The sequence below is a fragment of the Arvicanthis niloticus genome, chromosome 5 (genome assembly GCF_011762505.2).
Source record: "Arvicanthis niloticus isolate mArvNil1 chromosome 5, mArvNil1.pat.X, whole genome shotgun sequence".
NCBI classification, from domain to species: domain Eukaryota; kingdom Metazoa; phylum Chordata; class Mammalia; order Rodentia; family Muridae; genus Arvicanthis; species Arvicanthis niloticus.
Window position 1 is genome coordinate 52,560,321 of NC_047662.1, and position 16,528 is coordinate 52,576,848.

Consider the following 16,528-nt stretch of genomic DNA (forward strand, 5'->3'; position numbering starts at 1 on the left):
AGACAAACATCCTGTGCAGCAGATCAGAACTGCCCCTGGCAGGGGTGATTTCCTCGTCCTGATAAGACTCTGTATGGCCAGAGCTCGGACAATGATCAACCAGAACAGCCGACTGGCTGTGAGCTCTGTCCCCTCCACGGGCGGGGGTGGGGGTGGGGGGTGGGGGGTGGGGGCTGAGGGGCTGAGGGGGGGGGCATCTGAGACATCCTTTACTTCTGTCTTTCCAGAGCAGCCAGACTGAAAACAAGCTCCTCCCTAGCGTTCACCATGACTTGTCTCATTCTCAACACGTGAGGCAAGTGGTCACCCCAGGTTCTGTGGGACCCCCAGCACTAGATCTCCTTGGCTTATATTAGAGGTTGAGGGTAGCCTGGACTACACAGCAGAAACTTGTCCCCAAGCAGCTGCAACAGAAGCAACAACAACAACAACAATTGAAGACAGAAACAAAAAAAACCAAACCAACCAAACAAAAACCTCCCGAAGGCCATGACTTAATTTTTACCTAAATGCTATTCTTACTAAGCCTGCTACTTCCTGTATGTTAATGTTGCCTTGATTAAATTTATTTCCCAGAGTATATAGTTAGTACATATTTTGTTTTTTATGTTTTTATTAGATCAGCTTTACAATTTTTAATTCACCTCAAACTTCCAGGACAGTTAGGTGTATTGGATACTCAATACCTCACTTCCCCCTTTAGTTTAATGTTATGACTATTAGTTACATTAGTGTGTGTAAGTCAGAGGACAACTTTCAAGTGTCAGTTCTCTCCTTCCACTATGGGATCTGGGCTTGAACTTGTGTTGTCAGGCTTGCGTGGCAAGTGCTCTACCCACTGAGCAACCCTCCCTGTTTTCTCCTTTCTGGCTCAGAGCCATTTTTCTCAATGTGCCCTTCCTCCTGCTCCACTTGGACAGACTGGGCTCTGTGGCCACTGCTGGGAATGTTAACACTGTCCAGCACGACGGCACCTTCTGTCGTGCCTGTTCATTTGTTGGAGTGCACCTTAAAGTAAATTCTCTCAGAAAACTGATTTCAGAAAAAAGCCAGGGGCATTCAAATGCCTGGCACTTTATAGTTAGCAGGTACATTTCTCTGGAAAAGTCTAGGTAGTTATTCTTTTATTATTTAATATGTGTTCTGATCAATAAATCTTTAAATTCCTTTAATTCTCTCCCCTCCCCCCTTTCTGTCTCTCCCTCCCTCGCTCCCTCTCTCTCAAGTGTTTCTGCTTACAACTTCTACTTCTGGGACATTAGGTTTCCTGGCTGAATCCCTTGGTTCCCTTGCTCTCCCCTCACTCCCAGATGGTTCTATGATGGAACCCAGGACGTGTGTTCTTCGGGTGAGCCACATATCCAGCTCCTTCCCTATGCTCTCTTAATAACCCATCCACCACTGCAGCCTTTTCTGTTAGTTCCACAAGCGCTGGAGGATGCCCCTGAAGACGACCTGAAGAACTACTTCAGAAAGAGACTCTTAATCATTGTCTCTTCGATGTAAAGATTTTCTTCTGATCTCCAAACTTGTTCCTAGGCTTTGTGATCCTCTCTTCCATTTTGACTTATTTAACCAGCCAGTACCTAACAAGTGCTGGGTGTCAGGCAATGGGAGTGTCAGCACTGAAAAGTCCAAGTGGCTTCTGTTGCCCTCGTTTCCAGCACTGAGCATGTGCAACATGCTTCCTTGGCCACGAGGCTGCTTGGCATCCCCACACCAGTGTTCCTAACACCACAATACCATTAAGAGCACATTATCAGGGACAAAGGAGAATGGGATACTGAGATCAGGAGTTCAAGGATGGCCTTAGCTAAATAGTGAGGCCAGTCTGGGTTATCTGTTTAATTAATGTTGTCTCAGAGCTACAAAGCCCAACTCTCCAACTTCTGTCCATGACAGAAATGCCTGACATGTTTTTTTTCTCTTCTTATGTCCTCAAAGAAAGGTAAAAATTTAGAAACAATTATTTTTTCTAGTGTGCTGACAAGATGGTTCAGTGGTTAAGAGCACCTGCTGTTCTTGTAAAGGACCTAAGTTCATTTGCCTGTATCAGGTGACTTACAACTGCATGTAACTCCAGCTCCAAGGGATCCAATACCCACTCCTGGCTTCCTTGGGCACCTGCACATATGTGGTATTCACCCACAAAGACACAGTGACAAAGACACGAGACAGACAGACAGACACAGAATACACACTTATACATAGGTTAAAAAAAAGATAAATCTTAAAGTAAAACCAAAATTTCTCTAGCAGAGAGTATGATATCTGGGTTAAAAGTAGTTCCATAGTCATTCCACATGGAAAGAGCTGAGCAAGACAAGTCTCAAGTTACAAGAAGCAAATAAAATCAGGAACATTTAGAAGCATTTCAAGCAGCATAGCCAACCTCAGCTGCTCACTCTGGAGTTGTCAATAAGCAGGCACCAGCCTTAGAGGCAGAGACATCTACTCTTCCTACTTAGAGGTGCCAGAGCTTTCTCCTGTGCCAACAGCACTTGCTGATGGCTTTGTGTGAGACACTGTAAGTCTTTTCCATGGGCTGGAGAGGTGGCTCAGCTGGTAAGGTGCTTACCTCTTGATCATGCAGACCCAAATTCACTCTCTGGTATCCATGGGAAAAAGAAGTAGTGGTGTGTGCCTATAATCTCTGTGTCGGAGAGGTAGAGACAGGCTGGGCATGCTGATGGCGGAACTGAGTAATGACCTTTGTCCTGCACAAATGCACACAAAACCATACATACACACGTCTCTTTCCCCTATCACCAGGCACAATTACCTGGACTTTTTTTTTTTTCCTTTCTTCCTGCCAATGGCCTGTCTGATAAGGAAAACAATTGCCCAGTGATGAGGCAGCTGACAAATAATTGTGTCCCAGGGTGTTTCAATGGAAGCCAACACCATGTGACGGGAAGGCACGTGAGGGTGGACTGTGCTAAGCTCTGTGACTACTCTACATGCTTGAGTGTGACTATCCCAACTATGGACTCTGTGGATCCACTGATGTTCAGAGTGCAGATGAGGAAGGAAAACAGCAACTAACATGACTGCCATTTCAAATGAAATGTCGCTCTCTTCTTAAAACACAGAAACAGAAAAGGAATAAAGACCCCTTTCAGAAACAGGCTACAGAGAGTAAGCAGTGTGGTACAGCTCTGAAATCCCAGTGCTATGGAGCTGAGGCAGAAGGATCCCAGACTAGCCAGGAATAACTTGAGAGGCCTTGTCTGAAACAAAATCCCAAATCAAACAAAACAGCTGTCAAAATGGGCAAGCATAGTCACTCTTCTTCTATAGCTTTATCTAAAATAAAATAAAGGTACATTTTCTACCTTTTAGAAAACATTTAAATAAAATTTTAAAATATTTTATTCATTTCACTTTGATTTCAATGGGGGTTTTGCCTGCAGGCATGTCTGTACAGTAAGTTCAGGCAGTGCCAAAGTAGGCCAGAAGAGGGCACCAGATGTCCCTAGAACTAGAGTTACAGAGACTGAACCACCATTTGGGTGCTGGGAATTGAACCCATGTCCTTTGGAAGAGTGGCCAATGCTCATAACTACTGAGCCATTTCCCTAGGCCCTTTATAAGAACTATTTTAAAAAAGTACATTGACAGAAGCAATTTAGGGAGAATAAAGTGTTTCCTTTGTGACCTTTGTTTTTGTGAGAGAAGGTTTCAGTCTAGATTTACCTCTAACTTCCTATAGCACCGAGACTGACCTTGAACTACTGATCCTCTGGTCTCAACGTTCTGAGAGTCAGGATTATAGATATGGCACCGAATTCAGCTTCTAAAACTAAGTTTTTGTTGACTTTTTTTTTTTAAATACAGTATCTCAAGTGCCCCAGGGCTGGCTTTGAACTTATTCTGTAACCAAAGGTAGCTTTGAACTCACTATGAGGCCCAGGGTGGTCTCCAACTCTGGATCCTCCTGCCCAGCTCCCATTGCTGAGAGGTGTCATGTCTTCCAAGGTAATTTAAAATGTAGTCTTTTGGGGGGCAGGAGAGGAGGGGTGCAGGGACTTAACTCAGGGTTCTGTGCATGCCATGCAGTGTTCTACCACTGAGCTACATCTTAGCTCTAGCTGTGTCATGCTTCTTTGTGCAAAAGGTGGAGCTGGATGAATTTAGTCAGTGTGTTGGAGATTCATTAATACTAGACTTTAAGAGAAAGCCCCTTCTTCTTGCTCAGGTTCCCACTGAGGCCCACTCTCCTGCCTCTGGTGGTGAACAGCTGAGGCCGAAGAGGTGCGCTTGCAACAAGTGACTCTAGGGGTCAGGAGAACTGGAAGGATGGGGAAACGAAAGGCAAAGCTCCTGTAGCAGGAATGGAGTAAGGGCCAGAAATGCCCACTCCATGTGTGTGCATGAGGACCACACACATCACAGGAGAAGCAGAGCGGAGCTGTGGTTGGCTATGCACTGTTTTGTTGCTATTCATCAGACACTCGAGGACCCAAATAATATTTGGTTATTGCATCAACTCCTTTGAGACCACAGACAGTGTTTCACGGCCCCCACCATGTGTACCTTGCTAAATGCATTGTCACTTTGACCTAGACCACTAAGTTCTCAGAGCTAAGCCCCACAAATCACTTCTCTCAAACGTTGTGGGGTTTCCATTCAATCTTCTTATTCTAAGGCTAGAATTATCTGAGTGCTGGCTGTGGGTTTTATTCTTTTTACCTGTAAATCATTTTATACTACCTCTTTCAGAAGTATGGTGATTATAATCCTTCACTTTAGGGGCACTTATTAAAGAAAGTCATTGCCAGTATGCTGCCTCTCCAGTCTCTGCATGGCATCAATCTCAGAGACAAGTGACGGGCGGCAATGGAAGGAGGGGAAATTAACAGCACATTTTGCTTTCACTTCCTCGTGGATTTCTCTGCTGCTCTGGACAATGCTCACGGGGCCACAGCTGATCAATAATTGTCTGCCTTAATTGATGACTGCTATGCAGTAAGAGTTGCAGGGTGCTGGCAACCATTCATGGCACAGGAGAAAGAGCATTGTATTTTTCTCTGCCTTTACAGGGACAGGAAACAGAGCACGGGCTGCCCAGGAACAGCCTTTAGATATAAGAAAGGAAATCATTTCCTATTCGTAGCAAACTTCAATTTACAAAAGAATGGCAGAAGCTAAAAGCCTTGTTGATTTATCACATGAAGCTGAGAGTAATTTTTCTCCCCTTGTTATACTTTCAGATAATCCTGCTCATGCCTGTATGGGTGGCATTAAAGAATTTCTGAATAAAAATAATAATTTCTCGCTTTCAACCTTCATAATTCCCATCAGCAAGCACCCTGCTGGGTGGCGATGCTGACTGCCAGTGACGCTCTGCTCCATCTTTCTGCTGTCATTTATCTGCCTCTGCCAGCTGGTTCTCCATTGATCACAATACCTGCAGGATAATGCGCCCAAAAGCGTTCTTCAGGAGATTAACGGCTTCCGTGTGAGACAGTCCATCCAGAGGTTGCCCATTAATGCTTACAATCCGATCTCCAACCTGGAAGGACAAAAGTGGAAGAAAATCACTATCATTAAGAAAAATTAAATTTGAGAAGAATGCATATAACTCTTTGTAAGTTATATTTCCCATCTGCCTCGTTGCTGAGAGCTGGCTTCTGTGGAGTGTGGGGAATTTTTAATGGCTTTTCCCAAATGCAGCCCAATCGGAGAGACAAGAAGGGGGTTCGATTTGATTACTAAAAGGCGCCGCAGGTCACTCTGTGTTTTGGAAGCCACTAAGAGTGGGGTGGACAAATTACCTGTTCAGTGAAGCTCCAATGAAGAAGCCAGGGCTTTTCTGCTTAATTTTTATATCTCAGTTAAAATTAAGGGACAATAGAAAAAAATTGATACTTTTAGTTAGGGGACTATTCCAAGATCAAATCTAAGTTACAAACCAATTTGGGTAAATGAGATGCTGAAAGGTCTTGAGAGGGTTGGAAGGAGCTGGGATTCCTTCTTTCACTGGAAGCTTTGATCAGAACAACATTTTTATGTGTCCAGGGCTTAATGAATTTCAGGTCTACAGTCTTGCTAATATATTCTGTCCTCAGAATGGGTAGCTGGTGGCTTTTGCAATTCCAACTTTAAACCAGGTCTCTATGATTACAAGCTGCTTCTGGACCCAACACACACTGTCAGCCTTCTGCTAGTCTACTGGAATTTTACCTTAAGCTTCTGGGTACGTGCGGCCACTCCACTGGCCTGAATCATGGCAATAAATATTGGGATATCTCCTAAAGGACTTCCTTTTCCTCCAGCGATACTGATCCCAAGGGCATCACTGAGCTCCTACAGAGAGAAAATAGAAGGCATGAATATTTAATAATAGGCATAGACAGTCTGTCCTTACATTGCACTGAACAAAACCTCTCCATGATAATATGGGAGCTGCATGTAGGGCATCAAAAAGGCCTGTGTCAGCGTTGCAGTCAGGTAGCATGGGGGCCTCAGAGAAGCTCATTCCTGCGAACCTCCATCCTTTTGCACAAGACCGGGAAGTAGACTGTGCAGTACATGGTGATAATCTGAGTATAAATAAGATAACACAGTGTTGTCCTGACCTACAGAAGAGGCTCAATAAAAGCCAATAGCAGCAGTAAATTAAAAAACAAAAGCCTTCACTACTGCTCAGTGGAGCGGCCAATTTGATGCAGGCTTGGCAAGTGTGTTCTCATATGGTGTTTATGATTAAACTGCCACACATATCATGTTCTGGGTGTGAACAAACACACTTGGCTTCAAAAGAGCTGCATGCCTGCACTAAACAAAGGCTCTTAGAGGGTGCCCACTGTTGTGACAACAGTTTGGAGAGGGATGTAAAATAGTAGCGAAAATCTTTGTAAAGATGGACCTTGAACAGAGATCTGGCTCTCATCCCACCCTGTCCCCCCATCCTAGGAGGGTTAATATTTTTAAAATGACTGAAAGAACAAATGACAAGCTGCAGTTTTGGCAGGCTGGCATTCATAGCAAGTCTATCTATTGCTCTTGTTGACTATAATGGGAAAGTCTTGTCAAAATGCAAATAACAACGGCCTATAGCTTCCGTAACCGAAAGAAACTAACTGGTAGAAAGTGAAAATCTGCAGAATTTACAGCAGGGGTACACCGCGCAGCCTCACCACCTACTTCTGTGTGTGCTTGTACAACTCATGCACTTGTGCACCTATGAGTGTGAGTGTGTGGATGTGAGCAATGTGCGTGAGTGCTCAGGTATGTGCATATGTGTGTGTGTGTATGCACACTCATGGGCCTGTGTGTTAGGTTTATTTTTGCTTTGAGGGAGAATCCCAATCAGACTAGGAGCTGAAAAGGTGGCTGAACTGTTGACTTTCTGATGCAAAACCTGCCTTTCCAGCCAGAGGGACTGAAAAGAGGCTTCCCTGGCTGCTTGGGTAATCAGGGAGGAAATGTAGAGTGGAAAGAGATCCTGAATCCTGAGACAAATGTGGGGAATTATCACTAATCTACTAAGTACAGAGGAGCCCTCAATCAGCATACCAAAATTTTTGATTATTAAACTTTGCTTTAAATCATTACAAAGGCAAGTGAAAATTTCCCTCCCAATTTCCCTGCTAAAAGCATAAGCAACATTATTCTTCAGAGTAGATACACACAACTTAATATTCATGATGTCTAGGATAAAATCTCATGCTTGTCAACATGCAGAAAGATGTAAAGCACCCCTCAATGTTCTGTAGGACAGTTGAAAGCAAACACTGTAACCCTGTTTTATACAGATACGCATGGCCCCACCAGGCTCCTGGGTGGATCCCAGCAATGGAACAAAACAACAGAGGCAGGAGACATGAGCACTACTCTTGAGGTAAAGAACCTACACGGTCACAGACTTATTTAAAAATATTCAGAGCCAAAGACAGTCATGACCCCAGGGCTCTGGAGGCAGAGGCAAATGGATTTCTATGAATTCCAGGTTAGCCTGGTTTACACAGCAAGTTCCAGGCTAGCCAGAGTTATACAGTGAGACAAAAAAAAAAAAAAAAAAAAAAAAAAAAAACAAGAAACAATGCCCCCCACAGCTAAGTATTCACCAATTATACCTCAATAACGCTAGAAAGCAGAAGAAAGCATCCTGGAGAGTCCGTAGGAAGAGAACTTAAGAAGAGACCTGTAGGGGCTGGGACGAGCTCATGGCAGAACATGCCTCAGTATGCACAAAGCTCCAGCTTTAATCCCTAGAGCCCAAATCAAATGAAACATCACCAACAAAGCAAAATGCTCTACCTTAGAGCCATGGAGATGGTTCAGAAGATAAAAGCCCACACCTGGCCTGAGTTCAAATCCCAAAACTCAGGTACTTCTATCCCTTGGACAGAAAGATGGGAGGCAGAAACAGGAGAATTGCCTAGGAGCTCATGGGCGTATTTGGTTAGAGTAGGCAGCATAGCCACAGAGAGACCTTGTCCCAGCAAGGTGGACAGGAAGAGCTGACTCCCTCAGTTGTCCTGTGACAACTGTGACCTGTGAGCTGTGGTATGTGTATGCATGCAAATACACAAACACATAGCCCACATCCTAGATGACATAGACACATCGATTATTCTGTTATCGTTAGTGCTGCCCTGTCATAGCTTAGAATCACTGCAGTGCCTCACTTCTATCCTGTTTACACAGCATTTGTGTCCAACTGATACTTTCTAAATGTATCAATCAGTTGACAATGCCCTTTGTGCAAAACTCTAAGAGATAGTAATTTATTTTTATTTTATGTGTATGCGTGTTTTGCCTGCATGTACATCTGTGTACCACATACATGCAGGGCCTAAAGAAGCCAGAAGATGGTACAGGTTCCTGCTCTTAGTTACTTTTGGATTGCTGTGAAGAGATGCCATGTCCAAGGCAATTTATAAGAAAGCATGTAACTGGGGGCTGGCTTACAGTTTCAGAGGGTCACTCCGTGACCATCATGGTGGGAAGCATGGCAGCAAGTGGGTAGATATGGTACTGGAGCAGTAGACGAGAACTTACCTCAGATCCACAGGCATAAGGCAGATAGACAGTAACATTGGTCGGGCCTGGTATGGGTTTTAAAACCTCAAAGCCCACCTCCAGTGACAACACCTTCTTCAACAAGGTCATACTTCCTAATCTTTCTTCCTAATCCTTCTTAAACAGTCCACTAACTGGGAAGTAAACATTGAAATATATGAGCCTATGGGGCCACTGTCAGTCATATCACCACAGATGCCCTGTAGCTAGAGTTATAGACTGTTGTGAACCAATGCTGGGAACAGAACCTAGGTCTTCTGGAATAGCAGCCAGTGCTCTTAACTGCTAAATCACCTCTCTCGTTGCCAAGAGATATTTTATTATGAGGTTTGTGAGTGGACCATGTAAAAATAGGGTGGGTGTGAGCAGGCCTATGAGAGAAGCCTATAAAAAAAAAACAGCTAAAATGGCTTAAAAATATAAAATACTTTCGAAATCTTGAAATACTTTGGTCCTAACTCTATCCATGTTTTATCTAAAATTGTGTTTACTATTGGTACATCTAACCAACTTCTTCATTCCTGAGCATCTGAGCTACCACTTTAGTAGAAACACACAGGACAAGTAAGCTTGGTTAAAGGAAAGATGCCATTTTCTGGCATTCAGGAGGGACTTAGAATTACATACTTTGTATGTCTTATCTCATCAATTTATTTTTGGTTTTCTAAAATAGGGTCTCTTTAGGCCAGGCAGGGGCTGACTATGTAGCCAAAGCTGGTCTTGAACTTATGGTAATCCTTTTTGTCTTAGCCTTGTGAATGTAGAAATTATGGGCATGAGGCACTAGGCTCAGCATTTAATCCATGTATTGGTTTACGATATGAGTTAGTTTTACAAGCCCATATTATGGATGAACAAACTGAGACTGACTTAATGAAATATCAGTGAGCTATGTCAGATAGGCTATGCCCCATTAAAGTGTCCCATTTCATATCAGCCCTCCACATTCTCCTTCCTGAAAATATGACTCTATTTTTGAGACAGTCTTTAGGATGAGACTGCTAGGGTGGGCTTTAATTCAGTTGGACAGGAATCTTCATGAGAAAAGCTATGTAACAGGAGAAACTTCAGAATGATGAAACATAAAAGTCACATGTGGCTGCCACAGGAAGGCATCCATCTGTAAGCCAAGAAGAGCGCAGAGAAAGTTACCCTACACCTTAATGTACAAAGTAGAAGAATCAAAGTAACAAGTGACTTACTCTGATTATCTCAACAGTCCTTGGCTCCTCCTCTGTGCCTGTGGGTAGAGAAGCAAGACCATTCACTAATGCTTACGAGCAGACCTAACAGGCCTAAGGTGTAACACTCCCTCCCATAAAGACAACAGCAATTGTCTAGTTTTTTTCAAGAAGGAGACTAAAGCAAGCAGGGTACATCCTTCCTCAGCATCAGGACCCAACTGAGTGTTCAGGGGCAATATCCTGGTGTGGACAGATGTGGCCAAAATCGTTTGGTCTGACCAAAGCTGATGGGCTGCAGCAGCAATGGCCTGAACATAGTAACAATACATTTATTTTTCATTGTACATTTTTCTGCCATATTCAAAGATAACTCTCACCCAAGAGGGCCTTAAAAAAACCCTGTCTCCCTCCACTGTGTTCTCCAGGGCCTGTGTACTTCTCACCCCCTTCAGGCACCTATAATATATTCATGTTCTCTCTGTAAACAAACAGTTGCACTTTCTGATGCACTCTTAAGTTTTTGCTTTTCTGTTGCTGATGGGATCTGTGAACCTTTCTCTCACTTCCTCTTGAAATAGACCACACAAAGTAGCTTAGGCTGACTTTGAACTTACATTTCTGGGGAGGATCTGAAGATCTTTTTGTGCTAACCAGGTTTTGTAGGCTGGTGATGACTGGGGCAAAAGAAGGCCGACAGCTGCTGTGTGCACTGTGCTGATCCCCCTGAAAAGGAGACACTGTGGTCACTTATGTGCAGGTACTATCATGGCCCTAGAGACACACCCTTAGTCTGAGTCCGCAGGAGCTGAGGTCATCAGACATCTACAGACCATCCTGAAAAAGCCAAGAAACAAAACTTGTCACTTCTCACCCCTTTCCACCCCAGTCCTATTTAAACACTCACTCTTGTGCTCCCCACTGTGGATGTTCACATCTCAGTCATAGTAGAAAGATGGTTATTCGAGCTGCTTTTGCTGCACATGAAATCAACCATTTTCCTAGTATGCTAGTGTTATAGCCTTTAGTGACCAGCCCTTCCTTTGAGGGAGCAACCAACATGACCCAAACTACAGCCCATGTCTTGCTTAGCCAAGTGTATGGAGCTAAATCATCAGAAAGGGGACTGAGTACAGACTTCTAGAGAAAGCAGCTAACTACCAAGAGGGAAGAGCAGATTTTAGGGGTATCTTACTTTTATATTTTGAACATTTTCCTATAGGCAGAATGGTTCAAGCCAGCCTATTACACCTGCAATTAACTGTTTCACTCACTTAAATACATATTTGATATTTGTAATATAAAGTCACTTACAGCTAGTGACTATCCAAATCCCACACATTAGCAAAGCCCTTTCTCATGTAGAGCCTATTATCTCTAACTTTTCTACCCAACTATCAAGCTTGTGCTCAATTATCATAAAAATTTAAGCTAAGACCATATCACTATTACCATTTGGTAAATTACAATGTGTTTTGGTTCTGAAACAGGGTCTTGTTATATAATGCAGGTTGGCCTTGAACTCAGATCTTTCTGAGCACAGAGATTATAAGTGTGTGCCACATGCCTGGCTGAAGCTTCTCTCTCTCTCTCTCTCTCTCTCTCTCTCTCTCTCTCTCTCTCTCTCTCACTATCCCTCTTCTTCTCCCTCTCCCTCTCCCCCTCTCTCTTTCTCTCTTATCTTTTTGCTAAGATTGAACCCAGGGCTTTATTCATGTCAGACAGGTGCTTAACCCTCCACAGCTTAATGATCATTTATTTAATTGTGGAAGAACCTTTAAAACATTTAAATATTTCTGAAATAAGAAAGATTTCAAGTAAGTAGAAAAGTTATAAGAATTATAGATATACTTAGATTCCAGAATTGAAAATCTGAGACATTTTCATGACACACACACGTACATATATAATCCCAGCACTAAGGAGGCGGAGCCAGAGAATCCTGACCCTGGACATACATTTGGGAGTCTCCCTCATAAAAACAAAATAAAATGAAAAAACAAAATGTCTATAATTTCCATTTTGTACATTTAAGTATTTTGCTTTGTATGTATGTATGTATGTGCACCATGTGGACCAGCCTGAAGCACTGGATCTGGAGCTACAGATCATCATGTGTCATGATGTGGGTGTTGAGAATTGAACCTGGGTCCTCTGCAAGAATAACACGTGGTTTAAACCCAAGACAATGCTCTAGCCCCTACATGTACTTTATCACACACCCTCTACTCATCGATTAATTCATCTTCTAAAGTTCATTTGGCTATAGGTTATAGACACCTGAAAACTTTAGGGTAGACTCACTTGTCTTTGGTGTGGCACAGGGGTCCCGTGTGACAGGGGCCCCGTGTGACCTAAGCTGACCTGACCTTATTTGCTATCCCACTGAGCATCACCTTGAACTTGGGATCCTCCTCCCTCTACCTCCCTGGGTACTAAAATGGCAGGTGCGTGTCAGCATGCCCAGCTTATATGGTGCATAGAAATTTATGATCCGGCAGTCACATTTAACCACCATTAAACACCAAACTGTACAAACTTACAATGTAGTAAGAAATCCAGTCTATCCACCACTTCAGTTGTTCACCCAGGGGGAAGAAGAGTTTTACCTCTAGTATGGTTCACACTGTACTCTCATCTCCTGTGTGAGAGGCTTCAATGGAACCATTCAAGACAGGTGAGTCTTCCACCAGACAGGTTTGCCTGAGACTGTTGACTGCAACTCCTACTGTCAACTTAAGTCTCCACAGAATCCTGACTATTCACTTGTGTGTCTCTGTTATCTGCTAATTAGAGAAGCTGGGGGTGGGGTGGAGAATCCGTATTTAACAGTGTGATTAGGTTTGATTGCTTTGAACATTTTTCTTTTTTTTGAAATTGTATTTACATGTATGTACTCATATCTATGTGAGTATAGGTGTCAAATTCCCTAGAACTGGAGTTAAAGACAGTTGTGAGTCACTATGTAGGTTCTGGGAATTAAACCTGGGTCCTTTTGGAAGAGCAGCCAGTGCTCTCACACCTTGAACCATCTCTCCACCTGCCATTTTGAAAATTCCCGGAGTCAAAGCAGCTAGTTTGTGATCCTGTCTGATTAATGACATAGATTTAAAATTCCTTTATTATATTTGTGTGTGCATGCATGTGTGTGGGTAGAAGCACATGCCATAGTATGTGACAACATACTATGACACACAGACAACATAGAGTATGGAGGTCAGAGAACAACTTTTGGGAGTCAGTTCTCTCCTTCTGCCACAGGAATTCCAGGGATTAATTCAGGTCATGAGGTTTGGGAGCAGGTGCAGTTAGGCACCGACTCACTGACCCTCAATGACATCTTTGCTGCCCATTTCTCCTGCTAACGAGGCAAAGCTGCAGCTAAGGGCTTTGCAGAAGCACCTATGCCAACCACAAATCCAAGGCACCTGAGGCTGTGGGAGGCTGTAGCTACGAGGTGACTAGGCACACTTTAACCTCAAAAACAAACAAACAAACAAACAAAAGGGCTGAGGTTGCATGTAGATTTCTACAGCTGAATCATGTGCCAAGTGGGACTAAGAGTCGTCACCAAGTGTGTCAGCCATTATAACACACGCACACAAATTACTGTGAAAATACTTCATTAAAGAGGTGGTACTGACATCAGTCTTGCAAATATATTTGCTAACTCACAAAATGTCACCCACTAATACCTCCCTGCCATGAGAGAACCCCCACCTCCAGACTTAGCTCTCCTAGTAGTGCACCATTAACTGCCCTCAGCGTGTATGAGTGGCTATTCACAAGTTAACTTTATAGCAGTGTTTAATTGGATGGATAGAACAATGTTGTGCTAATGAGGGTCAAATTGCCACCAGATGTTACCTCTTTTTTTTTTCCTTTTTAAAAATAAACACAGCTGCATACATGTGTGCACAGGCAATATTGAACACTGAGAGAAAAAATCGTTCTAAGAAAACACAGGCAGTAAAGGAGAGAAAAATTTCTTAATGAGTTTCCACCCCACCTTTCATTTTTATTTTAAACACATGAAAGCACACTAAAGCTGGTGGTGTGAATATGCAGCATGACGGACATCATTTCTAAATAATTGTATATGAAATGAGAACACCCCCCCCCCAGTGGGCACACAAGAGTGAGTCTGCTGGGAAGATGTCAACAACCTGGCTGTTCTGCGAGGTCTTCCGAGAGGAGGCCCAGGAACCGGCTCGGAGTCTCCCAATCTCCAGCTGGACAAGGCCCTGGACGCACTTGGGAAGATAAGAAAATCAGACGTGAGATGTGGCAGCACTTAGGATCTAAAACGCCAGGGCAGGCCTTCGGTCATCTCTGCAGCAGAGGCTCACCAGAGGGTAACTAGGTCAACAGGCAAGGAGACAGTCATCCAAACCCCAAACAAAACAGAAGCTCAGCAGCTTCAAATGCATTAAATGCATTTGCTATCAGTGTGCCTTTCTTCCCTTCTATCTCGCTTCTGATGAAAGTGATCATAAAGAACACAGCAGTCAGGAAGTGGGAACTAGCAGAGAGGGAAACACAACAGGAGACAGTTCACAAATCAGACTCTTTGCAGAGTAACTGACAGCTGTACCAGGGACATGATTATTAAACAAACTCTCTGTCTGCACAAACTTCCACAGTTGTTTTAAGATCCACTGGTTGCAACCAAGGAGTCGCAGGAGGCAGAGGCCTGAGCTGAGACGTCAGAGCTGCAGGCTCTCCGGAGCCCAGGCTGGGAGCATCCTGTCCCAGCAGAGTTTTAAATGAAGAAACCAGTCTAGAGGAGCTTTAGCATTTCCTTCTAGCACTAAGCTGCTGTTGATTAATACAGAGAGGAGGGATGGATTCCCTGCTCTAGGAGAGCACACTCTGTCCAACGAGCTGGATTACCGACAAGGGTGACAGAATGCTCGCTAGCACGAGGAAGCACCTCAAACCTCCAGGCAGGTTCCTCTGTCTGCTTAGTCATCACAATAGCTTTTCTTTACATCCGTTCGTGGGCATTTGGAACAATCGCGAGTTATATTTTGTAAGAACATAGCAAAAACATCCAACTAAGGTCAGGCGGACTGAGACAGCTCTGTGAACACTGGTCACCGTGGTTAGGTGGGAAGGTGGGACTCACCTTCAGGATGGTGGCCACCGTTTCCTGTGAGGCATGTCTCATGTCCTCTCCATTCACAGACAAGATCTGGTCTCCTCGAATTAACCTCCCATCGAGATCTGCAGCTCCGCCTTTCACAATGTCGGAAATGAACACTCCGCTTCCACTCCTGTTGACATCACCAAGCATTGTGGGATTGGCACAGGCAGTTAGTAATTAAGTAACATTCGACATTCTTTATAAGGACTAAAGATCTAAGAACTAAAACTCAGAAGTTCTAAAACCAATCCATCAAGTCCAATGCAACCCACTAACTTTCTACACGATAGACTTTATGCTTAGAGTGTGCCCACTTGTGTTATGTATTGTACATCCATTTTGCCTACTGTACTTCCATTTTTATTGGTAGTGTAAACCTGTGATACAAGCATTGGTGTGTGAGTGTGTGTGTGTATGATTTTAGTGAAGCAAAATGGTGATTTACTTTTTATTTTTATTCATTTACTTTTCTTTTTGAGACAGGGTTTCCCTGTGTAGTCTTGGCCATCCTGGAACTCACTATGTAGACCAGGCTAGCCTTACAGATTGGCCTGCCTCTGCCTCCCAAATGCTGGCATTAAATGTGTGCACCACCATTTACTTTTTAAAAATGCAGATTTTGTGGCCTGGAATATAGAGGCCCATGGCTGACTGCTTTCTGGTGTGAGTGTGGCTCTGGAGTGATCCCAGCACTCCACACAGACACAACGTGAGAGGGTTTCTCTCTGTAGCCCTGGCTGACCTGGAACTCACTCTGTAGACCAGGCTGGCCTTGAACTCAGAAATCCGCCTGCCTCTGCCTCCCAAGTGCTGGGATCAAAGGTGTGTGCCATCACCGCCCGGCTATAACTTCTTTTTCTTAAAAAGGGAAATCATTTATTAATTACTCATGTGTTTATGTTAATGTATTCGTGTTTATGTAGATATGTGCATGCCCACACATTCATGGATGGCACGGACAGCATGTGGGACTTGGTACTTTTCTTTCAGCATGTGGGTCCCGAGAATCTCAGAAGTCATCAATTTGATGGCCCTGCCTTAACACACAGAGCCTTCTCAAAAGCCCCTAATGGTTCTATCATTAATTTTCCTTTCCTTTTGTATTTCCTTGATTATACCTCACCATCCACAGTCTCCTGTAAGGCAGGCTGGCCTTGAATTTCTGATCCTC

At 43.7% G+C, this 16,528-nt stretch overlaps 1 protein-coding gene across 5 annotated transcripts in view; it reads right to left on the minus strand.

The window, feature by feature from the left end:
- Positions 1–16,528, minus strand: part of Patj (PATJ crumbs cell polarity complex component) — a 302,257-nt gene that overhangs the window by 20,216 nt on the left and 265,513 nt on the right. For all 5 annotated transcript variants that reach the window (XM_076934632.1, XM_034502319.2, XM_076934635.1 and 2 more), the window contains 6 exons: positions 15,340–15,487; positions 14,378–14,464; positions 10,829–10,937; positions 10,233–10,270; positions 6,187–6,309; positions 5,411–5,515 (listed from right to left, as the gene is read on the minus strand). In XM_076934632.1, the coding sequence (XP_076790747.1) occupies positions 5,411–5,515; positions 6,187–6,309; positions 10,233–10,270; positions 10,829–10,937; positions 14,378–14,464; positions 15,340–15,487 (610 nt within the window). The remainder of the gene's footprint in view (positions 1–5,410; positions 5,516–6,186; positions 6,310–10,232; positions 10,271–10,828; positions 10,938–14,377; positions 14,465–15,339; positions 15,488–16,528) is intronic.